The following is a 12128-nucleotide window of genomic DNA, read 5'->3' as shown; positions in this document are numbered from 1 at the left end:
GGCCGCATCCCCGGCGCTGCCTGAAGGGGGAACATGGGACAGCCGCATCACCAGCGCTGCCTGAAGGGGAAAAGGGTGTCGGCCGTAGACGTGCTCCGCCAGGCACATGATGGAATTGGAACCAGTCCTTTGTACCTGCGGGGTCCAGTTGGTCGGGTCATTCTGTCACGTAGCGAGGTGGTGGTGGACCCCCAAAAAGCAGGCAGGAGGGAGGAGCAGGGGGTACTTGAAATTGTATTAAAACTCAGAAAACTAAATCCAAAACAAACAAGGTCCAAAGTATCAAACAAAACACATGACCGAAGATAAAACATAACAATGACCAAAACCTGACTGAAACAAACATGACAGCAAACAGCAACAATGACCCGACAATGAGTGGTCGGGCTGGGAGTCCTTTTAAAGCACTAATTACCTAATGACCAACAGGTGTGCAGCTGCAGCCCTACAGTGCCGCCTGTTGGTCCCAAACCGAATCATGACAATTAAAGAGTTTTTACTCAGTTCAAGTTTAAGAATTAAAGTATAATATTTGCTTTAACTTCATGTTACTTCTCCTTGAAAAAAGTGTTGTTTATGGTTAATACATTTTTGCACTTTATTTTAGTGTATTTCAATCCAATTATGTTTTAAAAATATTTTATTCGAGTGAATGATCGAAAATTGCTATTATTTGTTTGTCTTTGAAGTAAATTTAGCCTAATTTTGCTAAAAGAGAAAATATGGACGATTGAATAATACCGGCTTCTTTCATTCATGTTATGGGTATTTTTATACAAGGGAAATGTGTTTTTTGTGGCTGTTGAAAATTAAAGTTTACTGACAGAGGCATAAGAAAATGTTGCTTTATTTATCTGATCATATTGGAATGTATTTGTTAGGTTTTCAGTCAATTAAATTTGGTTCAATAAACTATATGTGGTAATTGTTAAATTTTTCAATGAACATTCGATCAGTCCGGCCCTCGGCTTGCAGCAAAAATTTTTATTTGGCCCTCCGTCCATTTGACTTTGACGCCCCTGGTGTAGGGCATTGACAGACTACAGCACATTCCGACTAGTCCAAATTCAGGTTGTGTCGCCGCCATAGAAGGGGATCTTGACATCATCCAAGCACCCATTGTAGTTTATTCATCATCCAAGTGGTCCCTATGTCGCAGGAAGCTAATGACCATTTTTTATTTGTAATTTAATCCGAATTACAATTGCGCAAAAAACAAATTCAAACTCTGCTGTATATTTAGGTTGCACACAACCGAACAAACCAGATAACAAACATGCAGGCATGCAAGGAGAGATGTCAGAAATCGGCATGCAAAGAGGGCCGCACCTCTTCACTTACAGGTGGTGGGGTTAGTGCCTTGCTCACTGGCTTACAAACTAGTGATGCTCCGATATCTGTGGAAACGTTTTCACCATATATCCATCAATGCTTTTCACGGCCAATCACATAAATTGATCAACCTCAGCTCGTATTTGTAGCCTGGAGCCAACTAGAGACCAGCCTGTGTGCAGTCTGGCGTCCCTTCCAATTTTGCTGAACACTGTATATGTTACAGACCAAAACAGAAACTGAATATTAATATATGGTTGTGCACTATCCATATTGTCAATTTGAAATAATGTCTTGTTTATGTTTGTTAAAGGGTTGGAAATTTGGATATAATGCTATTTAAAAATCTGATTCATCATGCATCCATTACATTTTCTAATCCGCTTATCCTCACGAGGGTCGCAGGCGTGCTGTCTTCGGCAGTAGGCGGGGGACACCCTGAACCGGTTGCCAGCCAATCGCAGGACACACATAGAAGAACAACCATTCATGCTCACAATCACACCTAGGGACAATTTAGTGGGTTCCATGATGTTTTTAGAATGTGGGAGGAAAGTGGAGTACCTGGAGAAAACCCAGGCAGGCCCCGGGGAGAGCATGCAAACACTGCACCTCTGCACTATAAGGTGAACATGCTAACCAGTCAACCACCCACCATCTGATTCATCATCCATCCATCCATCCATCCCTCCATCCATCCATTCATCCTTTTTCCAATCCGCTTTATCCTCACAAGAGTCGCAGGGGGCGCAGGAGCCTATCCCACGTCTTCGGGGAGTACGTGGGAGACACCCTGAACCGGCTGCCAGCCAATTGCAGGGCACACAGAGACAAACAGCCATGCTCACTCCTAGGGACAATTTGGAGTGTTCCATTAACTTGCCATGCATGTTTTTGGAATGTGGGAGGAAACCAGAGTACCCGGAGAAAACCCACGCAGGCAAAGGGAGAACATGCAAACTCCACATAGGGAGGCCGGAGCCCTACCGAACCCTGCACCTCTGCATTGTGAGGTCGACATGCGAACCACTGGACCACCGGGCCGCCCTCTGATTAATCAATTAGTCAAAAATTAATTGACTGAATACTCACTTCTTTTGTCAGTGAGCTGCTGTAAATGTTAAAAATGTGCAGTTAATTCATGTGACTGGAATTGGAATTGGTATTGGTCCATCTCACTCAAGAGCCAGGTTTACATGGAGACTTTTTTGTCAACATGACTCAAAGCCTTCCAAATGAGGATCTTTGGTCTCTCTCTCTCTCTCGCTCTCTCTCTATTATATATAACAGACACACATACACCCTTCACTGATTGGCCGACTTCTTCGCCGCATGCCTGTCCTCATTCACTTCCGCCTTTTCTCTATATAAACGCGCGTCGGCTCTCTGTCAGGTTTTGGTACTCAGCGCATACACAAGACGCTCCGCATTATAAGGCGTGCTGTCCACTTTGGAGAAAATTTTAGACTTTTAATGGCGCCTTATAGGTGTGAAAATACGGTACTTCAGTCCTAAAGGCTTTACACTGGCTCCCAATTAGCTGTAGAATAGATGAATGGTTTGGGTCCGGGATACATTGAATAAATGCTGATAGAATAAAAATCCAGTAGGGCTCTGAGATCTTCCAATTTGAGGCCATGAGTGGATCTTATTGTTCAAAGTATGCATGGTGAAGCTACATTTAGCTGTTATGCTGCTCACCAATGGAATAAGCCGCCAACAGAAATGCAGCCAGCCCAAATGGAAATGCTTTTAAATCCAAGTTAAAAACTAAGCTTCCCCACTCATATCTTTCACTGAGGCCTGCCAAACAATTTACAATCATTTTCTTTTAGTTTTTTTTATTTATTTATTTTTTTATTTTTATTAAACCATCTCTTATTTCTTTACAGTACTCTTAAATGTTTTCCAAATTTTCTGCTAATGTGTTTAAATGGTGTCAATTTTTCCAAGTTTCTTTAAGTTTCTCTGTTTTGCTTCTGAATGTCGTTAACGGTTGAGTTTGTTCATGCTTGTGGGTGAAAAAACACCTTGCATTAGACCCTCAACTGGAAAACCTATCACCATTAATCCCCCGAGTCCGCACCCCGATGACGGCACCCACCCCCACTCATATCTTTCACTGAGGCCTGCCAAACAATTTACAATCATTTTCTTTTAGTTTTTTTTATTTATTTATTATTTTTTTTATTTTTATTAAACCATCTCTTATTTCTTTACAGTACTCTTAAATGTTTTCCAAATTTTCTGCTAATGTGTTTAAATGGTGTCAATTTTTCCAAGTTTCTTTAAGTTTCTCTGTTTTGCTTCTGAATGTCGTTAACGGTTGAGTTTGTTCATGCTTGTGGGTGAAAAAACACCTTGCATTAGACCCTCAACTGGAAAACCTATCACCATTAATCCCCCGAGTCCGCACCCCGATGACGGCACCCACCGCATTTCGCGATGTGATGATCTCAAAAAGTAGTCAAAAGCATTAGGAAGCACACACACACTTCAATGTATGAAATCTCATAATATCCTCCTCAACAAGGGCAAACACGTATCGTTTGCTATTTTCATGAATGGATATTCCAACCTTTCTACATACTAATATTAGAGGAAGAAGAAGAAGCAAGGAAAGTAACTGCTCAGTGAAAAGAACACTTCTGTGGCTTCCATAAATGAAACACTGCTATCAAACAAATCACAAATTCATAAGGAAAGATCGGCAGACATGGAGGAGGAGCAGCAATCCTGATAAGAAAAAAAAATTGACTCTAGTGATGTTGATTTTGGTCTTTGCCAGAGGAAACAGAAAGGAAATGAATATGTTGCCATCAAAATGAAAATCCACACACATCGGCCCATCACTGTCACCAGCGTCTACTATCCCCCTGGAATAAAACCGTCAACTGCTCTGCTCCAAGCTACTTTCAAACCTAGACTTCCTCTCATTATTAGAGTCCCTAATGTTAAAAAACAGATTGCACCCACCCCTCACCAAAACAAAACAAAAGACTGCACTAAAGCAAATTCTAAATGAAATACAATTGTAAATCAAGCCTGTCTAAAAGTCCGGCCCGGGGGCCAAATGCGGCCCGTGTTTAAATTGACACCAGCCCGGAGCCTTTGGCAAAAAATTAATCATATGTGGCCCGTCAGCATTGTTGACAATAGTAGAAAATACACATGTACAAAAAAAAAAACAATTTTATATATCAAAAGAGGACGGCGGCAGACCCGTGGTCACACTCTCGGGTGCTTTTCGGAATTGCGCTCAGAGTGCGTTTTGCAGCTCTCAGAGTTGTGTTAGGTGTCAGAGTGAATTTACGAACGCACGCCTCGCTGCATGGTCCTTGTGTGGCCCTTTCCAGCCCATTTCTAAAATGGAGACTAGCAAAGAAATGGAAACTTGACAGAGAGGGCTGTTATTTCCATGATAAGTAGAAATTGGGATTTCTTTTTCAATGATAGACAAAACAACCGTGTCTGTCTAATTCGCTAAAAGGCTGTGGTTGTTTTCAAGAAGGAATTCACTTTCAAGAGGCAGTACCAGATGAAACAAGCAAACCATGACAAAGTGACTGGGAACCAACGCTGTGAACAATTAAAGCGAGGGTGCCCATTATGTCCATCGCGATCGACCGGTAGATCGCGCACTGGTCCCAAGTCGATCGCGAGTGTTGTAGAGGAGAAAAAAAACAAGCAACCATTTGTGCGTTGTCTTTATGCATGTTAGTAATATATTTTTTGTGTTAATGTACACTGCACCCTAATCATCCTATCAGTCTTATTTTCACAAAATGTAGTAAAAAATAAAATAAAATAAAGCAGGTAAATCTTTAACCTTCGGTGGTGCGTGACCTGTGTCACCGGAAGTTGTTAGTGCTCAGCAGTCTGCAATTGCAGCTTGTGATCAGAGCTGTTGCGCTATATCTTTTATCGTTATCATTATTCTCATTCAGAGTTTGTTTCGTGTACAATTCACCAAGGGCACAGGCAAAGAATAGGAATCTAGAGGGCCGGTACGTGTGAGCTACGATAGTTAACAGGCTGCAAAAGTGAGTCGCATGCCTCCGTGCCAGGCGGTTGCTCATCATGGCATGTGTGTGTATGTGCGTCCGCATGCGCGGTAACGGGTCGATCGCGGGAGGTTGGTTGATCGAAAAGTCGATCTTCGGTCCAAAAAGTTTGGGCACCCCTGAATAAAAGCAACCGGAAGCTGCACTCACCAAATGTGGTCTTCAATCCAAAACATTTGGACACCCATGCAGTAAATCATCAATACAGATGAACCCACCTCCACACTCCCACAAACAGGCAGCACAGACATTCTGTAGCTTGTTTTATGTTCTTCGATATGGCTACAAAACTTCACATTTTCCAACTCAAACTATCTCTCCGGCAACCATCTGCTTGTTCTCGCCACATTCCCTTTTTATCTACAAGCAACCAGAAGCAGGAAATACAAATATAAAACAGCAGAATGAGAACTCTAAAATCGATGAAAAACTAAGAGACATCACTCTCATTACCATCCCCCAAAGTTTAGACTAAAAAGCAACACTGCTAAGTCAACTATTCACTCAATGCCACGATATCACGGTATTATGTATGAGTGCTTATTGCGCACAATCGTCTCATTTCATTGAATTGTCCTAATTACGCCAAGGGAGTCTTGCTATTTCAGAATATGGAGAGGGTACTGATCAGCCAGGGAGTTTGGCAATGTCCTCTATTCCCATCCCAGGACATCCTCTCAATGTCCCACTGTTTACTAATCTATTCCCACTCCCATACGGGACCAGAGATGGAAGAATTTCCCAAAGACTTCCAGCCAACTCCCTTTTGTACATGACTAAAGTCATTTGCACCGCATAGACATGCTATAAAATGAGGGGGAAAGACATGTTTAAAATATCCCCCTGATTGAGCAAGGCTCCTGTCGGATTCCCTGAAGAAATTAAAAACAGCCGAACTGCAGGCTTGTATCATGTCCTCATCTATGCTCCTGCACAACCGTGACAGTCCCCGTTGGACAATGACATACATGAATGCTTTTTAAGTTCACAAAGCTACAAATTGAGGGATGGAAATGTGAACACGCTTTGGAAGAGCTGGACTGTGGGGAAATGAGAAATATAGCGGCATTATCAAAGAGAGTGAGTTAAGGTTGCTTGATGTTAATTAAAATGTTATTTGTGGATCACATGAACTCGGTTTATGAGTTCTTGTCACCACCTGGTTTGTGGGTGGAATTTTCTTGAAATGTAAATGGTGAGGTCCGTTTTTGTTTTGAGACTAAAGTAATGGCAGCCAGTTTGAGGGGTGCTTTAATGTGGAGTGATTGGTGTCAAGAGAGGAAGACAGGACTTATTTCAAAGAAATGGGATGGATGGTTGCAGGGGGGCAACTTCCACTGCTTCCATGATAGCTTGAAGGTCAGTGGAGGACATTTGGAGACACTGTGGTGGACATTTTTAAAAATGGTGTGGAGATGGAGGGCGGAGAGTAAGCAGTGGAGGCCAGCCAATGGTAAACGGTGTCACTTTTGTCTTTGAAAAATGACACAAAGTAAATGCCTAGGAATTATAAGAAAAACTACCTACATTTTCAGAGCTCAAATGTATTCGGACAATTTGACACATTCAAAAGGCTTTTTGTTCAGGTGCTACAAATGAAGAAAATAAGGGGAATATGGGAAAAGACAAGTATGGCAATGCTAAGGAAAAGCTCATGGTCCAAAGCATTTAGCATTAAAACGCCCAATTCTCCAAAATGTAATCTGGATCAAAATGATCATGATTTTGAAATTCCATTTTTGATACCCAGGATCACGTAATGTTTTATGCTCCAGTTGCTTAAAGTAACTTGAACTCGATCAGTCTGATCCAGATCCAACCTTTACCAAATTTAGACAAAGAGTGTTCTAATGAATACTTCACATCTAAAAGGGCGGCCGGATGGTCCACTGGAGTTTGCATGTTCTCCCCGGGCCTACGTGGGTTTTCTCCGAGTCTCCGTTTTCCTCCCACATTTCAAAAACATGCATGGCAGGCTGATTGAACACTCGAAATTGTACCGAAGTATGAGTGTGAGCACGGACGGTTGTTTGTGTCTGTGTGCCCTGCAATTGGCTGGCAACCGGTTCGGGGTGTCCCCTGCCTACTGCCCGAAGACAGCTGGGGATAGGCTCCAGCATGGCCACAACCCTTGTGAGGAGAAAACGGATCAGAAAATGGATGGATGGATGGATGGATGGATGGCTGTGTGTGAGTGAGTGAGTGAGTGAGTGAGTGAGTGAGTGATATATATATATACACACACACACACACACACACACACACACACACACACACACACACATTCACACACGCGCACACACATGTACCTGTATATATTTGAGTCTTTGTCATTTAATGGTACATATACATGCAGTTTATACAGTGACATATTTAGTTATTAGGACATTCCAAATCCATCTATTCCATTTGGTCACAGACAGAAAACAGCCACTCTCTCATTTTCTGATTGGCCGTATTCATAAACAAAGAAATTTGCTGAAAGTGGGTTTTAGAAAACACTTGGTTTGGTATGAGTGCTTGAAATATGAGACAATTACGCATTCTAAAGGAAAATATATACATTTAGCAGGCATGACATAAAAAATATAAATGACAAAAAAGACCATTGTTCTCTCAAAAACCCTTATGATCACATGCAAATTCAAAACAAACCCATTTGCTACTGGGACTTCTGTGGAATGGCAGATTTAATATCTCCCTTCGGGCACAATGACTGAATAGAGAACAAAATATATGTATATATTTTATGAACCATGGTTTTTAGAATATTCATGTCAAACTTGCAAGTCATTGATATTCATTTGCTACAGACTCTTGTTACAAATTGAAAATGTCACACTGAAATTTAAAACACCCTGAAAGGCATGTTCATTATTTTCTTATTGAAATGTTGTGGTTCACTGGTTTGGAGAGTCTCGTGCCTCAGGGCTGTATAGCACATCTCACATTTGTTCAAATTCAGATGTTTAATTAAAGTTATTAGGAACCACATTTGTATTACTTCATGAGTAGTGAGTGAATTATATTTGCATTACCTATCAGTAGAGCTTGAAGCATAATGTCAGTTGCATGTTCCACTCTGATAATATTTATGTTGTAATGGTAAACCATTATTTTTGAAATTACAATAAAACTAATCATAATAAAAACTCTAACTATGATAACTGTCAGTTGGGTCAATCAAGACGACCGCAACCTGCACATGTTCCCTTGCTTTTTTTTCCTTAGTTTGCCCCCCCCCCCAATCCCCCATTATTGTTCGAGCAGTGACGACCATGTAGCTCAATGGCCATAGTAAGACTGAAGGAGCCCGTGGGTTATGGAATGTAGCCTCAAACTATGATATCATAATGGTGGTAAAATTGACCTAATTTTCTGTGTGTGTGTGTGTGTGTGTGTGTGTGTGTGTGTGTGTGTGTGTGAGCGAGAGAGGGGGTGGGGGGCAGGCTAGCCGCAGGTGAGTTGATGGACCCAGGTGCCATGGTTGTTAATTCATGCAGTAAGGTACTGCCGTACAGTGCTGGTTGTGTGCCTGCATTTTGGTGTCTAATGGAGCTAAGTGAGGAACATGTGCTGCAGGGAACAAGCCATTTTTCATTACTTTTTGTTTTTGACCTACCGGTAAGTCTGGAATAAGAGGACTGCATACTGACAGTGAGTCTGTGTCTGTGCTGGGGAAGCGTATCTCCAGATGGTGATGAGGAAATGGACACAATGCAACATTTCAGACCATAGAGAGGATGCAAAACATTGCATTGAAGCAGCATGTCATTAGCATCACGGGTCCCAAACCACTGGGCCGCAGATCGGTTCTGAGCCACTGGCCATTTTGCTACATTGATCACCAGCGTCTGATTGAAAATCAGATGTATCCGCTTGTACCTCTTTCAAAACACTCGTCTCTGTCATGTGATATGTGGGAAAAAAAAGCAGTGGCGGGCGGTGAGTTTTGGACCTGGGCCTTCAGTGGGTATTTAAATGACCTAATCCATCACATCACATCACCAAATAATGTAAAAAAAATGCTATTTAACTGTGTGACATGATAGAAGAGACAGAGGCATTTTACCTATTTGAGGGAGAAAGCAAAAAACAGGTACCTTTACCTTCCAATAACATGACATCAAAACAAATCCAAACCTCTACACTACAACAGTTCACCATCAATATTATTAATATAGCAACGAACTCATTAAATATAAATAATAAATACAAATAAAGTACATCACACTCACATGAGATACTGGTACAAAAGCAGTTGAGCTCCTTTCTTTGCTCCTCTGTCTGTTTAAGCTAACTGTGCCACTCATTTATACTGCTCTAAAAGTGTTTTGAAAAATCAGTTTTTGTCTTGAAACACACCAGCCAGCAACAATCTTGGCTGACTTGGAGCCTCATAAAGTCCAGATTTTTTGGAAAAGTGCGCCTGAAGGTGAATCTTTAATCATCGTCCTAATTCGGAAATCAAGCTTCGATGCACATCGAACTCCGCCACTCAGAAGTTTAACATACCCGAATCAATGAGGGAACCAAGGACACTAAAAAAAAATTACCCATCAGTTGGGGCCTTCATGATTCTAAAATCTGAATGGTTAAAAGAAACATCAATTTCAGCGGTGTGTGTGTGTGTGTGTGTGTGTGTGTGTGTGTGTGTGTGTGTGGTCAAGACCTGCACTTGAGATTGAGAAACCATTGGGCAAATGAATATTTGCATGGCAAAACATTGAAGGTGAAATCCGATTGGACAAAACAAAAATAACCCATTTGAGAATGGAAACATGCTTTGAAATGAAGACAAGAGACCGTTGGAAATTATTAAAATTTTTCGCAAGATATCAATGTAGGTCTGTAGTTCTGGTTATGTTTGGGCCAGCAGGGAAGGCCATGGAGTTCTGAGGGCATTCCACTGGAAAAAAGTAAGCACCTAAGCTAGCAAAAATGAAAAAAACAAAAACGAATGTGTTCAAAGAGCTTCTTGAAAAAGGAAAAGGCCAAATGAGAAGACAAAAGAAGAGCTCTCAGCACTATCCCCCTCACAAGCTCTCCCGACAGGCCTCCGCTATCAGATGCTTTCCTGCCCCCGCCCCCCACCCACACTCCTCATATGGTTTCTCTGTGCCTTGCCAATGTCTTTTTTTAATACAGTTCGTTAGAGTGTGTGTGCATGGTGTGTGTGTGTGTGTGTGTGTGTGTGTGTGTGTGTGTGTGTGTGTGTGTGTGTGTGTGTGTGAGAGAGAGAGAGAGAGCAAATGGCATGCTTGTGGGGCTAAGTATCTGTGTATGATGTAATTTTGAGGTCTTAATTGCACAGCACTTTGGGTTGCATTTTTGTGTATGAAAAGTGCTATAAAAAGAAAGTTTGATGGATTGATTGATTGATATAACCGATCCGACAGTTGAATGCTCAGTCGCAATCTTCTCAACGTTTTCAGAAATATCAGAAAACGTGTCATTAGCAAAACACAGAACCTCTTGAGTGCTTTCTGTTACATAAACACTCGATGCCAAATAAGGCTTTATCGGCTAGAATCAGTGTTTGTGGCCAAATAGCTGATTTCATTTGCTGAGAGGGTCCACTTTCATACCTTTCATTGGTGCTGTGATCCACTGAAGCCTGCTGGTCAGATGACAGTCAGGCAAACCTGTTTCTCATTTCAGTGCCCTTGTTTTGTTTTCATTGTCCATAAGATGGTTTCTTTTTTCCTGCCAGTCCCAAAGTCCAAGACTATTCTAATGAAGACTCCAATAATGCATATGATGCATTTCAATTGACCATCATCTCTTCATACGATTACATTGCCCATTAGCTAAAGTCACCAGCAGGGGTGTGATGGCCATTGGGAAATTCTGGATTTCTACCGACCAATTCATTGGAGACAGATCATGGGTTTGTAATTTATTTATTTATTAACTTACTTATTTTTAGATTGGCCCCAATTCTTATATCATTTCTAATACACACAGCCATCTTTTAACAAAACATAATCATTGCAGACGACTGTTCAACAAATACAGGATGACTGATAAGGTAACCTGCAACACAACAAGCACACCTGGCAAACACAACATATAATTATATAAATCGGGCCTATGTTCTGTTGGGATGCATTAGTTTGAGAGTAACACAAAAAAATATATGTCTGAGTGCAAGGGTGTAATGATTTAGAAAGGTGATGGAACGTGCATATGTATGAGTAAGAGAGAGAGAGAGAGAGAGAGAGAGAGAGAGAGATCTATATTCTTCCTACTCCCTTAGTAGGTGAGGTCAAGTGCAAGTCAGATGTAGCTTTTCGTAATGAATCGTATGAATCTAAAAGCACAATAGAGAAATTCATACCTCATCATAGACACTATCGTTGCGTTCAAAGTCGCCTGCCTTCCTGGGAAGCACATGGACATGGACATGCTGAAAGCAAACAAATAAGAGAAACCAATTGTTAAAGAGCTGTGCTGTGTACAGCGGCAGATATGTTTTTGACAGAGTGTTTCTGTAGTGGCTTGTCATTAATTCACAGAACGTTAGACAAGCAAAACAGTGCTACTCCTTTGCTACAAATCACAGGAGCGTAACCATAAATCCCACCATGCATGCTGTGTGCACACCATAGAGACTCTTTAATCTGACACATTTTAAGGATGTAATTGATTTACTTTCACAACACCGCTCCTATCCAACTGTTTCCGGTGACTATTCCCTTGTTGGCACAAACCTGGCAGCCTTTATGATTA

General features: G+C 41.4%; 1 protein-coding gene across 1 annotated transcript in view; it reads right to left on the bottom strand.

The window, feature by feature from the left end:
- Positions 1-12128, bottom strand: part of fhit (fragile histidine triad diadenosine triphosphatase) — a 184422-nt gene that overhangs the window by 12514 nt on the left and 159780 nt on the right. The window contains exon 6 of the mRNA XM_019879640.1: positions 11737-11805. Within this exon, the coding sequence (XP_019735199.1) occupies positions 11737-11805 (69 nt within the window). The remainder of the gene's footprint in view (positions 1-11736; positions 11806-12128) is intronic.

The sequence above is a fragment of the Hippocampus comes genome, unplaced genomic scaffold (assembly GCF_001891065.2).
Source record: "Hippocampus comes isolate QL1 unplaced genomic scaffold, H_comes_QL1_v1.1 scaffold205, whole genome shotgun sequence".
In the NCBI taxonomy this organism is placed as follows: domain Eukaryota; kingdom Metazoa; phylum Chordata; class Actinopteri; order Syngnathiformes; family Syngnathidae; genus Hippocampus; species Hippocampus comes.
The sequence above is the reverse complement of the archived record's forward strand: the minus strand, read 5'-3'. Positions and strand labels throughout refer to the sequence as shown.